Raw genomic sequence first — 17,265 nt, forward strand, 5'->3', positions numbered from 1 at the left:
GGAGATCCTGATGGAAAACTGCTGTTTATCAGGCTGGGGAGGTGAGGACCAGCAGATTTGGTACTGGGTGCTGGGGTTGGGTTGTGCTTTAGTGCTTGAACCTTCCCAGCAGCCAGCCTGTCACGGAGCACTTAAAAAACTGGGGCTTAAGTGAGAACACAAAAATGCTTGAGGGTCATAGAGAAACTGAGGGTAAATAGAACTGTGTCAACAAAAAGATGCCCTGATTTTAAAATTTTGCAAATTAGGAGTCTACCCAGATATACACTAGATATGCATTGCTTGCTTCTCTGGAGGAACTGGAGAGGAATAATCCTGTTCCAGATCTGGCTGGATGCACTCCTGCAGTGATGTTCTGTGGAATGGGTGCTGTAATGGATGCAAACTGTGGTGCTGCACCAGGACCTGGCCCCTGCTTTGGAGGAGTTTGTAAATAATAAATATTTAATAGCAAATAATAAATAATAAAGTTAAATAATAAAAATGAAGAGGTATAACATTCTTTACACAGTGTGATACAAATGAAGTTAAAACTGCATATATTCTATTTCTTTTAATTAACAATAAGACAAAACAAGCTCGAATATACCAGAATCCCCAGGTGGTTAATTTTATCAGAAAGGAAATTTTCAGAAAGGTTTAAAATAATAATAACAGAAATAAAATTTGGACTAAGCTCTTTCTCCTGCAAGGTGACAAGCTGGGGCTCACACAAAGGATCACAGCCTTTTCCTTCACTGCCCTTTATTTTCCATCAGTGATGCTCTCCTCTGGCAGCTGGCTAAGGCCAAAATGCCAAAGCATCAAATGAAATTTTCAAACTTAAAACCTCAAAATAAAGTCTATATACACACATATACTAAAGCAAAAATATGGTTTTCTTGCCAAAATGTAATATAAACCAATTACTTTGCTGCAGTGGACTTGTACCAATAATCTCAGATACATCATTTTACGCCATTTTGGGACCTTGCCTTTCACTGAAATAACTTCTTTCTGTTAAATTCTGCACCTGATGTTTCCCATGGGAAAGGGTTAGGTTATTTTCCACTTGATGCTGCACTGAAATTCTCCCATTTATGCTTCAGACCTCCTGTCTATAGGACTGCAGAAGAAATTTGGGTGCTGGAGCCATCCCTCCAGCCCAGCATCAGTCTAACATGGGAAATTTAAGTTTGCAAGTGGCCATAGAGGAACAACAACCTGCTGTTGTCCAAGCCTGCTGAGGTCTCATTGAAGGATGGCTATTTCCCATTCCAGCCTGGCTGGAAGTGATATCCAGCAGTGAGAGATACCAATCAGTAAGTCTTCAGTCAAGGCAAAATTTATATTTTTCTAATGCTGGTTGTTTCTTGGAAAGTTACACAAATCTTTTATGCCTGCTGGCACTCAGGTCAGTAAATATAGAATTCAATGATACAGTCGAATGCACAAACTTTATCAGCCTACCTACCTACACCAAAAAAATACACATTTTTTTTCCTTAGTTCTACTCTATTTTCTTTTTCCTGTTCTTGAGTCCAGCCCTGGATTTATCCCCCAGGCAGAACTGCTGTTTGCTCAGCGGGATGAGCTGAGAGAGGAGGACTTTGGAGAGATTCTTAGTTATTCAGGGAGGAATAAAACAACCCCCGAAAAAAAAACCAACCAAAGAAAGGGAAACATCCCAATTCTCTAGGTTACACTACTGGTTATATAACCAATCTCTCTGGTTATATTTACACTCCTATAAATAGAGAATCGGCCAGGAAGAACGGCTTAAAAAAACGACGAAGGGAGTCGGGAGGCGCAGGGGAGCGGGCGCGGGGCTCAGCACGGGGACGAGGACATCTGGTCGTAGTCGGGGCACTTGAGCAGGGCTGGGTAGTTACTGTTCATCTGCAGGGACGCCTCGCTGGAGATGTCCGAGGGGCTGCGGCCCCGCGCCCACGCCTCGGGGTGCAGGAACTGCCCCGAGTAGTCGGAGCAGTTGCTCAGGCGGGGCCGGTAGAAGCCGGGGTGCGGTCTGTACAGGTCCTCGGCCGTGTAGCGCTTCATGAACAGGTACACGGACATCACCCCGGCACTCTGCGGGACAAAGACACGGCCTGAGGCCCTGCAGCACCACCCAAACACGACAACACGCTAATCGCCCTTTTTGTGCTTGATGCTCCAAATTACCCAATGGCTGTCACTTCCCTGCCCCGTCCCTTCAATGAAAAATGAGGCACAACCTCACCTCTGCTTTTCCAAATTGTGATCAAATACCCCATCAGTGCTCCAAGTTGGGTTTGTCCCCGCATATGTCCCCTTCACACTATACATTACCCCCCAACCCTCACAGCCCTCCTTAAACCCATCTGAGCCCTCTTTCTGCCAACAGCCTCAGCCTGCCCACCCCTGGGAACACGACATACTTGTTACAGGTGTGGGTACCTCTGTGAGAAGGAATGAGATGGCAGAGAAGGCAAAGGACCAGCCATATTTGTAATTGAAGAACGACTCTGAGTCCTTGGTTCTGTTGAGCATCTCATCATTAATGCTGGATATGTAGAGGACCAGCCCCACCACCAGCGACAGACCTGGAGAGGGACAGTGGGAAATGCTTCAGGGATGAAGCTGCTGAAGAAGCACCTTCCTGAAGGCCTGACTTTGGAGGAAAGTAAAAAAAAATTGGGAGTGTGCTTGTAATAACTGGGGAAAGAAGCTGCCCTCCTGCTGCTCTAACCCAGGGCACTCCTCTCATTCCAGTCAAACATTTCCTGCTCAGGGAAATCTGTGAGCGCTGGGAAGAAAGATCTGGCTCCAGTAGGAGCTGCTTCAAAGCTCAGCTGTCACAGCTATTTGTTTAGCACTTGCACAACACCATGAATAAAACATTCACTTTTCTCATGTAGACACAGCCCAAGTGAGCAGTTTGAAGTTTCAGATCTCTCCTGTGACTGATGTGCCACGAGTCTTCTCCAGCACCTGCTCCTGCACAGGTTGGGGGGGCATTTCCCCACATTTCCACAAACCAGCTCTGCATCCATCCCACAAGTTCTGCTCAGGCTGTGGGACTGAGCTGGGAGTGATGAGTCTGATATGTCCCATGCTCAAGGGCTGTCAGGACAGAACCTGGCTTGCAAAACTCACCTGACAGGATGAAGAATATTCCCGAGACGAAGGCGAGGATGGTCCTGTGGGGCCGGATGTGGCCGATGTTGCTGAGGATGAAGCCAATGAACATGAAGAAAAGGCTGACCAGAGGGAAGGGGGTGGCAGAGCGGATCATCTCTGTTGAGAGAGGAGCAGAGGGAAGTGAGAACAGGTTAATATTCCCTAAGTAATGTGAGAAATGGGCTTGGCTGGGTGAGAGGGCTCTAGCCCTCCTGCTCAGACCATGTTGTGTCTGAGTTTCTCTCCTTGTTAATGAGTAAAAGATAGCATTATGGAATCATAGAATGGTTTGGGTTGGAAGGAACTTTGTGTTCCAGCTCTCTGCTATGGGCAGGGACACTTTCCACAATCCCAGGTTGCTCCAAGCCCCATCCAATCTGGCTTTGAACATTTCCAGGGATGGAGCATCTACAGACTCTCTGGGCAATCTGTGCCAGTGTCCCACCTCCATGGTGGGGACTCTGCTGATGTTTGCATTTCTGAGGGTTCCTGTGTGAAATGTTGCACAGGAAACCATCAGAACCTGCATTTTTCTCTAGCTTCACTGCATAAGTGTTTGCAGAACACTTTTATTTATTAATGCAAAGATGACTGCAGAATTCATCATGAGAGCTGTAACACTTCATCCTTAATTCATCCTGCTATATGATGTGTAATAAATAGGGGATATATAGGGAATAAATACAGCTGCAAATTATGGAGAGGAGACTAAAAAGCCAAACACTTTGATAAACATTAGTGCTGAACAGCCAGTGACAGAAAACTGTACAGCTTAGAACCTCCATGGTTATCCTGCCATCAGAAAGGGATGTCCCCAAAAGCTTACCAGCACACTGGGGAATTCCCAGAGTAAAAAATGTAGTTATATGTTTGTGTGGCAGCACTGTCAAGGAACTTTGCCAAGGACACAAAGGGGATTTCTTGGGGAGGGTCTCTAGTGCTTGGAACTTGGTGATTTGCAGGATGTCAGGGGTGGAACCCCACCAAACCACTTACTCAGGACGTTGATTGTGGATTCAGATGTCAGCTGGATGTTCATGGGCATGACGTATTCGATGGTGAAGCACCGGCCACGCTCCTCACCTGGGGCAGGCAGACAAAAACATGAACTCTGAATCCAGGGGGTTTAAGATCACCCTGGGGGTAATATCAGGGCTCCTCACTCCTCCCCTAACTTTTCCAAAGGAATTGAAAATTAGTGACATTTCAGGTTGGTCACTTTGAGTTTCCCATTGCCTTGGGTTCTATTCAACCCTGTCCCTGCAGCCAAGTTGCTTCATCAAACTTGGCACAGACAGGGGGAATGGTCCAGCTGACCTGAATCTCAATTTTGCAGGGATGAAATGGAAAGTTTTTAGCTGCTGCCCAAGGCACTGTGTCTGCAGCTCTGGAACAGGGCAGGGGGTCTGGCAGGGCAGCAGCAAACTCACCAAAGCCTGTGTGCAAAGGCACATTTAAAGTCAGGCATGAAGAGATGACATTGCTTGCTAAAGGTTGTGCTTGGAAGCAGACACGGGCAGAACCTCTTAAAATCCCGTTTTTCTTGGCCCTTTCCTGCTGGGTGGCACTGACACACCCAGAAGATGTGACACCCACAAACCAAGGGGATGATTTTGTCTGGGAGACCCTACCTGCCAGAAAGCAGACCCTCCAGAGCCCCGAGTGCAGCGAGAGCTTGATCTCGGCCGTCTGGTTTTGGGGCTGGACGATGCCCTCCTCCAGGTAGAGCCAGTAGTCGGTGCTGACGGAGATGCCCAGGAGGCCGAGGCCGCAGACGGCGAACACGCTGCTGAGCAGGGTCAGCGCCTTCCTGCTGCAGGCGCTCATCGCCGCCAGCATCGGGAGCAGCGCTGGGCGCCGGCGGAGCCCTGCCCTGCCCTGCCCTGCCCTGGGCTGCGGGGGCCTCCCGAGCTGCAAGAGCCGCCGGAGGGTCAGACAGGCGGGGAGATGAACCCACCCCACCCACCCGGCTGCCCGACCCCGCTGGGGAACGGCACAAGGCTCCCGCTGGATTTGCTGCAGCTGAATTCCTGTGCTCCAGACAGCGCTGGCACTGATCCCCCCTAAGGATGGGGGTGAGCTGCAGCATCTCCCGTATCTTATCTCCCTGCGGAGCCTTATCGAGCGCTGCCAGCCCCGCAGCTGCTGAGCATCGCGGACACCGCGATCAAAGCTGCTCCCAGCTGCTGGACCAGCCCCGAGCAGCTCCCATCACCGTCCCACTCCCCTCCAACACTGCCGGTTTTCCACTTCCAGGGTAGATTTAGAAATTAGGAGATCATGCTAATTTGGCAAAAGCCGTGCTACATTTATGGCATTATCAGCCAACTCGAGGCAGAGTGTCATGACAAAATAATCTGTTTCTTTTTGGTTGCATTGCTCTTGCCAGGGCTGCCAGTACCCTCCCTTGTCCAAACCCACCTTGTGCTTTGGAGGGAGAAAGGGAAAAGTGACAGAGAGCTGCAGCAAGGCCCTTGGCAAACCTTAAAGGAAAAGCTTCCCTCATCCCTATGTCACTTATGTATAGGATATTTAAAAAATTATTATTATTATTATTATTATTATTATTATTATTATTATTATTATTATGCATATTTGCTCCTTTGGGAAAATTAGCCATTCCTATGGTGCCCTGCTGACTGATAAAATAGCACCAGAAATCAGAATTCTTGGTGCAGTGGAGAAGAAGTGAAATTAGTATTGGAGATGGGGGGAGAACTCCCAGCTACAGAAGATTAAAGGAAGAGCAAGAAGGAAAAGGATATGTGTGAGAGATGCTCTTGTGCAGAGCAGCAAGGAAGCAGATAGTGCTACTGACTGCTGCTATAAAGGCAGAATGAATCACAGATAAGTGCCATGTCATGTATATTTTCCAAGGCACATTTTGCTGCTATTCACTACTGCAAGCAATAAGGAAAAAATATCTAAATCCAGCTAGACAACAAAAGCTACTGACTTTGCAAGCAGGCTGCATCTTCCTTGGACTCCCTTTAGAACTGCACTAGTCTTGTTTCACACCCTCCATCCCTCCTGTGATCCCTTGGTGAACAGACTCCTTGAAAGAGAAGTCCTGTTGCTGTTATCACTGCAGTAAAGGTGGTGGTTTAGTGATTAAATCAGGAGGCACAAATCCCAAATCCTGCCTGGACCAGGAGATGACAACTCCCTGTTCCAACACGGCCAAGCAGACTGGAGGAGGGTGTTTTTTTTTTCTAGTGCCTCAGATGCAAATATATTAATTCTCACTTGCTTACACAGACTCTCAGAGATGCCAGAAGTCCTCACAGCTTGTACTTTTACACCTGAAAGCCTCCAAGGATAATGTTGTGCCATAATTCCCTCATGATGAAAGTGAGTAAGTGATGCTGAGAGAGGTTTCTTGCTCCTCCAGCTCTCTGAGGAGCTCTGAGCTCCTGCAGTGCTCATCCCCTGCTCTTCTGTCCCACAAATCCACAGCACCAGCTCCCCACACCTGTCCTGGGATATGTTTGCAGCAGTTTCATTTAGATTAACATGAAGGAAACTTGTAGTTACTGTGGAGTCCAAAGAAAGGCATTTACTGAACAGATGCAACATCCAAGGTCTGTGTGCCCCTCCAGCTCATGCCCTGGGCAGCAATAAGAGAGAAAAACAGGGAATGCTGCTGGAAGAGTATCAAATTCTTGAGTGAAAGACAGAGAAGGAGAGAGAGTCTTTAATTATCACACCTGACCCAGAGTCCAAAGCAGGCAAGTACATTTTGGTAGGAAGCAGATGCACTTGCACCCTCAAGCACTGCAACAGCTTTGACAATTCCCTTCCATATGAAATCAAGGATTTGGCTCTTCCTACGTTCACACTGTGCCTTTCCCCAGAAGGTTCCAACCTACAGGAAGGGGATTGCTGTCTTCAGACAGCCCAAGCAAGTGCTCCAGCTCACACTGCTGCAAGCTTTCCCTCCACCTTTGGCTTTGCAGAACAGCCTCATTTTCAATGTTATTTAATGCTTTCCTCAGCTCAAAAAAAGTAGGATGTGTTCCCAGGAGAGATACCTCCCTGCTAGGGGAGCGAGGAGCAATGTGCTGAGAGGATGCTCAGATTTTTTTTTCCCTGAAGAATTAGAAGGCAACAGCCAAAGAAGAAACTGGTGGCTATAGGGCAGAGAAGCACATCAGCCCTGCACCTGCCAGTTCATGGGGAAGATGCCATTTCCCATCTCTGTGGATTCCCATTGGATTCAGCAGTCAAACAACCAAAACACAGATCCTCTGGCTCATCTATTCTTCTCCTAGCTTAGCCAGAGACATATTTTCAGTTGCTGCCTCAAAATGAACAGCATTTACTACAGGGTGTCTCATCCCTCTTGGCATTTTGGTGCCAAAATGGTAGAAGGAACTGGAATCTATTCTTGGCTCATATATCATCAACAATCATCCTCCCTGCACATTTTTGTTAATAACAAGCCAAAAATCATAGTAGGAAGTATGTGAAGATCCAGACAAAGGCACTTAGAGGGGAATAACGAAGCATTTCCTGTGATTTGTTGTCCACCAACTTTAGGCACTGGAAAATAGACCCATTTGGTCTCATTTCTGTTGGTGTGATGTGAGCAGCAGGGACAGGGTCGGGCGTCAGAGCTGCACCTCTCAATTGCCTCATTGCTTTTCCCTCTCACACTTCAATTTCCATCAAATCATGATACATTAGAGACTGGTGCCTATTACTGCTTTGCTGGCACATAGAATCTGACCTGATGTGATGGGGAACAGGGGTAGGGATGTGCAGAACTTGAAACAAACTTCCCCAGCCCCAGTGCCTGGAGGATTCCCAGGTCTCCCAAGTGGAAGGTTTTTCAAGGACAAAAATGGGAGCTGGCTTGATTATCACAAAGGATTTAGTCCACAGTGACCTTTATCAATTGTATTATGCTTCCTATGGCTGTTTGGTTTCCAACAGGAGCTGTGTTTTAAATTAAATGAATAGAGCACCAAAGATTTCCAGGAAATAGAACCTTAGAACTGTTCCTGCTCCTTTGATCACACTGTGCATTCTGGTAGCAGTCCAGGGAATAATAAATGCAGCCTGCAGTGTAATCTGCAGTCCTTGCAATTAATTTCTCCTTGCCTTGGAGCAACAGTTGCTGATGGAAAGAGCACATGGCCCTTGCTGGGCCTGAATCCTTTGGAAATGAAATGAGTACTGGCCATGTTTCCAATGCTGTTCACCCGGATCTAGGAGTAAGTCCCCACCTGTTGTTCCACAGTCACAGAAAGGAAATATCCTGGGCAGATTTCTGAGCCCACATCTGTGACCTAATGCCAAGCACAAGCCACTTCTCTGGGTTATGTGGGTGGGCTGAAAAAAATGAGTGTATCACTGGTCAGCTTCCTGGACAGGATGGGTCACCTCAATAAATCACTGCTCTGAGTTCACTGGGAAACAGCAGCTCCCTCCTGCCCTGGGTAAAGGCAGAAAGAGCAGGGCTAAGCCATTGATTTTCACGTGGCTAAAGCATAATTTCCAATTTCCTGACATTTGGGAGGAAGGGAAGCACTGCCAAGGTTATTGGAGCAGACAGGAGGGAAGGGTTTGTTTGTGGAGGGGAGCTGAGGTCCAGGACAAACTTGTGGCTGTGAATGCCTGGTCCATGCTGCAAACCAAGGGCCAAGGGAAATCAGAGATTCAGCCGTGGAACATAAGGGAGAAGGAATGAAGCCATTGAAAGGGGAATAGGAAACCCTCTGAGTGAACAATGGATGTACAAAGAGCATCAGGGACCTGGGTAGGAGCAATCAAATGCCAGAGAGTGTGAGCTGTGATGGAGCTGAACTGAAAGGACCAGCTCCCACTAAGCTGCAACAAGAAATAGGGCTGGCTAAAAATAAAGGGTCTTCAAGCAGTGTGATCCCTTCCTCAGGACACAATGGAGGCCATAAATGTGGGAAAAAAAAATAGGTCAAGGAGAGCAGCTCTTTGAGAGCAAAACTCAGAGCTGTCAGTGCTTAGGCAGGACTGTGCTGAGGCCACCACTGCACTGTCACCCCCCTTCAGACAGCACAACTCACCTGGCTCCCTCAGGGGCAAATCCAGAGAAGGCTGGTTTGGTCATTAATAACCCTGGTGAAACAGAATGATCCCACTGAGCTCATGGAGCACCCAAAGGGTGCAAATGCCCCAGTCCCCAAAACAGGGTGTGCAGGATGCAGCCTGAGGGCAGCTGGGCTGGGGCTCTGAGGGTTGGCAGAGAGGGTTGGATCAGTGTGAAGAGCACATGTGGAGCTGACTTTAACCACAGCTGAGGAGAGGAAGAGGAGGAGATGGTGAGGGCAGCACCCACAGCTCCATCTGGGATTGCAGGAGAAGCAGCTCCACAAACCTGACCTGGAAAACTGGGCAGCTGGGAAAGAGAGTTCTGATTCTGGAATTACTGCTTGAGAAGAAACAGCCCCTCCTGAAGCTTGGGAAAGGTGTGCTGCAGGCAGGAGAGGAACACAGGGCTGCTCTGGTTCCACAGAACAGCTGAAGAAAGCAGAGATGGCTGCAGAGAAAAGCAGTGTCTCCTGCTTTCCATTGAGCAGGAAATTTCCAAAGGGGATATGGGTTGGTCCACAGGGCTCCTGGGTGCCCTGTCCTGAGCTGCTGGCACTCACCAGCTCCCCTGGCACATGGGAAAGACTGAAATACATCAGGCAGCTTTAAGAGCTGCATTAGTGTCACACAGAAATGTCAGCTCGATTTCTGAGAGAGAAAATACACACTGGAAAAATTAAGTGCAGAAATAAATCTTTTTGATGTGGAGGAGGTTTAGCCTGATATTAAGAAATAAAGCAGCCCATCTCATGGCAGTTTGAACAAGGGCTTGTAACTGTGACAACGAGCAAACAAACTTCAAAAGGATCAATATAGGGCTGGAAATCTTCCCCTCAGCTGGGAGCAGCAGCTGCCATTGCCAACGATGGACACAGCAGCACTGGATCAATGGGCACACTGGGCTCACAGGCTCTCTAGGGAGGCTTCAGAAGCAAATAAATGAATAGAAAGAAGGCTGGTTATGAGTTATTTAAGCCCAGATTGAGCCACAGAAATAACAAACCTATTAATTTTGTGCTTGTCGTTACACACAAGGAATACCTGATAAATAATCAGTAAAAAACAATTTGTGAACTTACACGCTGCAAGGCTCACCACTAACTGATTTTGGTAATGAGATTACTTGAGATTTTCTTTCTTAAACTTGATTTATATAATTTTTCTGAGAAGTCCTCTTTTCCCCAGCACTTCCTGTGCTTCATTTCTTGCCAGAGTTATTTTTTACAGTTTGGTGAAAAAAGATTCTGCTATGGCAGTGCAAGAGTGATGGAAAAAAGAAAATGTGTATGGTGTAGAAAGCACCATAACTTGAATCTCCAAGGCTGACCCACTTCTCTCTCCTTCTTTATCTCACACTCATCCTTTTTGCTGTGACCTGCTCAAAACCTGCTCTTTTGCCTAGGTCAGGTTGGTGGAGAGTTGTTACTGATAACTGAGCCCACCTCAGCTCCAGCACCCAATATAAGGAGAACAAATGATATTCCCAAGGACAAAGGAGAAATAACTGAGATTTATTTCCCACTCCAGCCCTCAAAGCAGACCCTTTCCCAAACTGTCACCTCTGCCACGCTGCTGCACTCACTGGAGAGATGGCCCTGCTCCAGCTCTTTCACACTAATGGCTTTGGATGGACCCAGCAATTTCCAGCAAATTAAATCATTGACCAAACAGCTCTGATGGTCGTGGTTCACAGGCTGCTGCCACAGCCCATGTGTGTGCAGTCAGCCTCATTCACATGGTCCTTCTGGATCCACAGATATCCCCCACAAAACTTTTATAGAACCCATCCCACCCACGTGTCTCCTTTTTCCATGGTGTTCCAGGCTCTTACCTCTGTTAACCCCAGCTGAAGAGATGCTTTGGCAAGAGGAGAGCCTGTGGTGGGGCTGAAGGTGGGGAGAGCAGTTTTGGCAGATCAGCTGCAAGGATGAGGGTCCTCAGTGGAGGCTTCAGCTGCTGGATGGTCTGGGAGGAGCTGGGAGTGGGATGGCTTTAGAAACAGGCAGGACCTGAAGGAAGGGCACAGCCTCAGTTCTCCCCCTCTGGCTGACCCACGGGAGGGCTGCAGGGTGCTGGGACACAGGGACAGGCAGATGGCAGGCAGGTCTCTGCATCCACGTGCTGGCAGCTCCTGCCCTGGGGTGTTGTAGAGAAGCATGACACAAAGTGAATTTCACAAGAGGGAAACAGGAGCTAAAGCTCTGAGCTTGCAATATTGCCCACACACCAGGTCCAGCTCTCCAGGTCTAACCTATATTTCTATACAAAGTTTACCACCCTAACAATAGCTGAGCCTGCCCTTTGCAGAGCTCTTCCCAAAGTCCTCTCTCCATACCAAATTTGACACAGAATTCTCCTACTCTCAGTGTGTCAGAATGCTCACAGTTAGGGATCTGCTGCTTTCAATACCCTACAAAGAGCTACAAAAGCAGAATAAAAGAGGGAAATATCTAATGCTGCAAAGCAAACCAGCTGGGGACTGTGCTAGAGGAGCTGCAGAAACCTCGCTGCCATGGGAGTGCTGCCTGCCCATTAACCTCTGCCTGAGGTGCATTATGGCTTTTATTGAGATCCCAAATGCCTGAACTGCAGTAACCCAACAATCCAGTGACCCTGTTCAGGCTGCAGCATCGTGCTTCCCTCTGCTCACCTCAGCCAGCACAGGGACAGACCCAGGGATGAGGGAGAGCTCAGCTGGATCAGCTGTGCACATCCACTCACTCCAGCACCAGCTCTGCTGGGCTAGTAAAGCTTGAGCAGCTGCTCCTTTTTCACTTCCAAGTATCATTAAAGTTGGCACAAAGTCCTACAAGAGCCTTGTAGATTAAAAAGGGGAGAATAATCCTCTTCCTTGCAGCTTTTCAAGGTTTCTGTGTCCTTCCAGGAGCAAGGCAGGTAATGATTGAAGTACTCAAGCAATTCTTGTGTAAGACATTGATGTTGTTTTAAACTGATGTGGGTGTGAGCAGAGCCCCCAAATTCAGTGTAAGCACTTCAAGAGCTGTCCATGGAATGTCTCTGGGCCATAAACATTCATTGCTGTGGAGGGTCTAAGAAAAGCCCCAGGTACAGCCCAGGCTCAGGAGCTGAGGCTGCTCAGCAGAGAGGGGCCAAAAACCCCAGTTCCTTCTTTTCCCCTTAATTATCAGTGCATGACAGTTTGAGCTAATTTAAGCATGCTGGAAGGTAAAAATAGCATCAAGAGCTAATTAAAGCTCCTGCACTCCCCCGTGTCGGTGGGTACCTGAGCTGGGGAGGCAGGAAGCCACAGCTCTTCCCCCACTCCTACTCTTCTCACTAGTGCTGACAGCTGGAGGGGGTTTATGAACATTTTTTGAGAGATAAATGAGAGGAAGGCAGAAATCCCCTGAGGGCCCTGGGCTCTCTGAGCACTGAGAGCTGCAGACTGTGGCACACTGGGCTGGCAGCACGTGCTGGCCACGGCTGCAGAGACCTGCGTCCCCTCGGTGTGATTAAAGATGATGGATAGCAGGGAGCAGTGCCTCGTTAGCAGGAGATTGCATTCCCTCTTCCCTGCCTAGAAACCAGCTTCACTGCAAAGCCTCTGAGCAGAGAAATGATGGCATGAAGTGCAGAAGGGCTGTGTCATCCACACCTCTGGAAAATGACTTCCTAACCTGGGGACACTCGTGGCTGCCACTAAACCCAGTGACCAGAGTCAGCAGCTGCTCCATCTGGCTCTGCTCAAGCAATTTGGGACACAGCTCCCTGGAAGCTGCTGGTGATGTCTTCATGCACAACTCCCCAGGTCTGACACTGAGCAGCCACTAAAGTTTGGTCCCATTTTAAAATAGGAAATGTCTTTGCTTTATGCAAGTTATTTGGTTTAATAATGAGGAATATGAATATACATAACAAGTACGTATACATCACCGGAGGTACTAAACCTTTTAACATCTGAATTTTAGCAAAATTTGTTACCAATTCCAGTATTTACCAGTAAATGTTGTGGCAGACAGGGCAGGAAAAACCATGCATGAAGTGGAGCAGCCTGAGAACAGGCACAGCACCATGATCTGGTGGGAGGCCAGGACTCACCTGTCCTGCCCAGCACAGGGAGGTGCAGCCACTCCCTGGGAAAGCCTATGGGAACAGGCAGGGAATGGACTTGGTCTCACTCTTCTCCATCCTTGCCAGCACCTATTTCCAGGTGAAACCTGGCCTGGCTGTGTGTGCCCACGCTCCTCTCCTGTTCCCTTTGTATCACCTGGTTCTTGTTCTGTTCAGCACCTCTCCTGCCACCTACACCTGACCTGATATTCCCAGAGCTGCTGCAGGGAAAAGAAACATCTGCCATAAGCCTTTTGTGTCTCCTGGGAAGGAGCCTGGGCCACCTGTAGGGCTTTGAGCCAGTCCTGCCCTGGCAGAGCTGAGCCCCTGCTCCCTGCAGATGGGGATGTCACCTGGAAGCACTGGATGGGCACTGGGTGGGAAAGTGAATTATCCACAAGTTGTCCTGGGATGCATCTGCAGTGCTGCTCCAATAATGCCCTCTGTGCAGCCTTGACACTGCTCTAATAAGGGTTTTCACTGATAACCAATATCCTTCTCATTAATAAAAGAAAAACTGTAATTCCTGTCTTCTTAAAAGGGCACACACAAATTCCACTCATCTGTAACAACCCAATTTCTGAGCCTGATGATGGCATGTATGTTGTCCTTTGACAAATTCCATTTTGCCACTAAATATTTTACTACAAATATCAGAAGCTGTGACTCTAAAAATCAGTGTGACTTTGGCATCAAACCTTATTTCTAGAACACACCTAGAACCCAAACTGTCTTTAATTTCAGTGAGATTAAGATCTCCACATAACTAGGTGATGGGGTCTAGGTTTGAAAGCAATTTTAAAAATGCCATGTTAAACCCAGGGGTTTAAATCTTCCCAGCTGATTTAGGAAAAGCTGCTGGTGCTCACTCCAGCTCACAAAATCTCTGCAGGCTTGTGCATTATTTCTCTTTTGTATTTTATATTCCCTCCCCTCTCCATAAATAAAGCTGAAGCTGCAAAAGCCTGGCTATGGATGCTGCCAGGTGGGAATTCATTCAGCTCAATGAGTATATTCAACAGCAACAAGAATCCAGCAAGGGATCAGAGAAATCCCCACACAGAGGCATTTCTGTCCCTGGGTGTCACTTGGGGCAGGTGTGATGGCACAGGGTGGGCAGTGGGAGCCAGTCTCCTGCCCTTTGGCTTTTTTCGTGAGTCCCGATGTGACAGGCTGAGATGTGCTGCTCCAACAGTGGCAGAGGAGCCTCTGAAAGGAGCCCAGACTCGAGGCACTTGAGAAACCAACAGGCAGCAGTGATGGAAACACGGGAATGCTCCTCCAGCAAAGCTGCCAGCCTGGGTCATGCCACCAGCACTCACTGCTGCTGCAGGAATCTCAGCAGAAATTCTCTTTTTCAGCTGAAATAGTCTTTTCCAGTGTTCTGGCTGAAGCAGTGCTATCTTCAGGGAATGCTGCACCCTTGCTGCCCTTTCCAAGGGCTCACCTGTACCCTGCAGGCACCTACCAGCTCCGAGGGGGCCTGCTCTGCCCCTGGGGGATTTGGGGATACAAGGGACACTGTGGTGACAGCGGTGCCGAGGTCAGACCCGCTCCCGGGCACCCTCAGGAGCTCCATGCGTGGAAACCCCGACCCTAAAAGCTGCAAAAAGCATCCCGCATCAGGGGCTGATTAAGTTTTATGAAATGCCCGGCAATTAATTAAGAGCCAAAGGCCGTGTCAGACCCTCCCTGCTCGCCTGAACCATTACATTTCACATTTCAGCATCTTCCCCAGGCTGGGAATAAGGCGCTCGTGGAGCGAGGAGCGGCTCCCCGTCCCCGTTCTTATGGAAACACACGATCCAGCCTTTCCCCTCACCGCCGGCACTCCACTTAAGAACCAGGTCAGGTTTTTCTCAGATAGCCTCGCTCAATTCACACTCCCCTCTCCGAGGGGTTTGCTACGCTGGAAAACATGCACAGCCTGACTTCCCGCAGATTTTATATTCCCTGGGAAAAATACACATCCGTTCCTCGCTCCAAACTCGCGCTGAGGACGGGGATGCTCTCAGCGCCCAAGAGATGGCCTCTGTTTGAGCAGCCGGGGGAGGAAAAGCCCAGCGAGGATCTCAGGGAAGAAGCGCCGGGATTTTCCGGCTCCCTCGTGCTCGGGTCCTTCCGTCGGGAACCGGGAGAAGTTAATCGCCTCCCCCCGAGCGGCGCCGGTCCGCGGGCAGGGCACACGGGCCCCTCACCCTGGTCCCTCACCCGGGCACCTCACACTGGCTCCACATCCGTGTCCCTCTCCCGTGTCCCTCTCCCGTGTCCCTCTCCGGTGCCCCTCTCCCGTGTCCCCCTCCCGTGCCCCTCTCCCGTGTCCCCCTCCCGTGCCCCTCTCCCGTGTCCCTCTCCCGTGTCCCTCTCCCGTGCCCCTCTCCCGTGTCCCTCTCCCGTGTCCCTCTCCCGGGCCCCTCTCCCGTGTCCCTCTCCCGTGCCCCTCTCCCGTGTCCCTCTCCCGTGCCCCTCTCCCGTGCCCCTCTCCGGTGCCCCTCTCCCGTGCCCCTCTCCCGTGCCCCTCTCCCGTGCCCCTCTCCCGTGTCCCTCTCCCGTGCCCCTCTCCCGTGCCCCTCACCCGTGCCCCTCTCCCGTGCCCCCCTCCCGTGCCCCTCTCCCGTGCCCCTCTCCCGTGTCCCTCTCCCGTGCCCCTCTCCCGTGTCCCTCTCCCGTGTCCCCCTCGCCGGGTCCGGCCGCGCCCGCCGGTGCTCGCCGCGCTCCGGGGATGCTGCGGATGCTGCCCGGGGCGGTGCCCGCGCCGCCCCCCGCCCGGTTCCCACTCCCAGAGGATACGGAAAGCACACGGGTACCTGCCCTGAGCCCTGCGGTTCCGCACCCTGATCCCCCTTCTCTCGGCTTTGAACTTTCAGGGCTTTACATACAATTCGGAACCCCCTCGAAGGCACCTCCTGAGCCGTTTCCTCCCCGTTCCCAGGACAGCCTGGCCCGGACACGGGAAGCAGCCCCAGCCCTGCCCATCCCATCTCATCCCATCCCCGGCACTCACCGGCCCCGCGGGAGCTGCTCCGCGGCGGGACGCGGGGATGCTCGGCTCCGCTCCGCTCCGCGCCGCGCCGGGAGAGCCCGGGGAGGAGAGGGCATCACATGGCGCCGCCGGGGCCAGCCCACCTCTCCCTCCCCTCCATGCCCCCGTTCCCTCCCTCCCTTCATCCCTCCTTCCCTTTCTCCATCCTCCCCTTCTTCCCTCCCCCTCCTCTCCCTCCTTCTCCATCCACCCCTTCTTCCTTTGTACCCCCCACTCCCTGCGCACTTCCCTCTATCCCTCCTTCCCCATTCATGCCTCTCCTTTCATCCTTTCCCTTTATTTCCCCACTTTGTCTCTATTCCCCCCTTTTTTCCTCTCCCTTCTCCCGCTTCCACCCATCTGTCCCCAGTTCCTGAGCTGTGACTGGTGGCTCCGCTGGGGCAGGGTGGGAGCCAGCCCTGCTCCTGCCCCTCTGTGCCTCCTCCCTTCCCTGCACCCCCAGCCCTCTGCCCCCCACACCTGCAAAACTCTGCTGCGAGCGCTGGGCAGGCTGAGCTCCCCAGGACACGGCTCCTTTGGGAGCTGGGGAAGGGAAAACCGGCTCCAGCCACCAGAGCGAAATCCACAGCTAAGGACAGAGCAGCAGGAAGGGTTGGAGGGCAGCAAGCCCAGCGTGCTGCACAGAGCCAGCTTGGCAGGGCTGGGACCAAGACAGGGACACAGCCCAGGGCTAAAGGAGAGAAGGACGCAGGGGCAGATGCTGTGAGCTCTGGAAACCCCTGCCAGACTGAGTGATTCAGCCAAAACACACAGAAAATGTGAGGCAGAGCCAAGAACAAGGATGCAGCTCCATGGAGGTGTCCAGCAATGGGACACTTCCTTGGATACAGCAGGAAGGACAAGAGAAGGGTCACACACCATGCAGGAACTCCTGCTGCAGGAGGTGCCAGCCTAGGAGCAGCTCATGGAACCATCCCAGCCCCTGCAGCTTTGGAGATTTCAGC

The 17,265-nt window shown here is 50.6% G+C and overlaps 1 protein-coding gene across 3 annotated transcripts; it reads right to left on the bottom strand.

Annotated features, from left to right (window-relative positions):
- Positions 1–609: 609 nt before the first annotated feature.
- On the bottom strand, positions 610–16,498 carry CACNG5 (calcium voltage-gated channel auxiliary subunit gamma 5). Of its 3 annotated transcripts, none has more exons than XM_079323655.1 (7): positions 16,283–16,498; positions 11,039–11,216; positions 4,770–5,006; positions 4,135–4,221; positions 3,115–3,255; positions 2,416–2,561; positions 610–2,067 (listed from the first exon to the last, which is right to left on the bottom strand). In XM_079323655.1, the coding sequence occupies exons 3-7, from the start codon at positions 4,975–4,977 to the stop codon at positions 1,810–1,812; spliced, it is 840 nt and encodes a 279-aa protein (XP_079179781.1). In that variant the 5' UTR covers positions 4,978–5,006; positions 11,039–11,216; positions 16,283–16,498; the 3' UTR covers positions 610–1,809. The 3 variants fall into 3 exon arrangements, with proteins under 3 accessions (XP_079179781.1, XP_079179782.1, XP_079179780.1); XM_079323656.1 differs by having other exon boundaries at positions 11,039–11,343; positions 16,182–16,440; XM_079323654.1 differs by having other exon boundaries at positions 11,039–11,343; positions 16,283–16,416.
- Positions 16,499–17,265: the final 767 nt, after the last annotated feature.

The sequence above is a fragment of the Erithacus rubecula genome (genome assembly GCF_903797595.1).
Source record: "Erithacus rubecula genome assembly, chromosome: 20".
Lineage (NCBI taxonomy): Eukaryota > Metazoa > Chordata > Aves > Passeriformes > Muscicapidae > Erithacus > Erithacus rubecula.

Coding starts and splice junctions, on each gene's coding strand:
- CACNG5 (XM_079323655.1), bottom strand. CDS start 4,977: ATGCTGGCGGCGATGAGCGCCTGCAGCAGGAAGGCGCTGACCCTGCTC. Junction 3,256..4,134: donor ATCCACAATCAACGTCCTGA/GTAAGTGGTTTG, acceptor CTCTCTCAACAG/AGATGATCCGCTCTGCCACC. Junction 2,562..3,114: donor AATATTCTTCATCCTGTCAG/GTGAGTTTTGCA, acceptor GTCCCTCTCCAG/GTCTGTCGCTGGTGGTGGGG.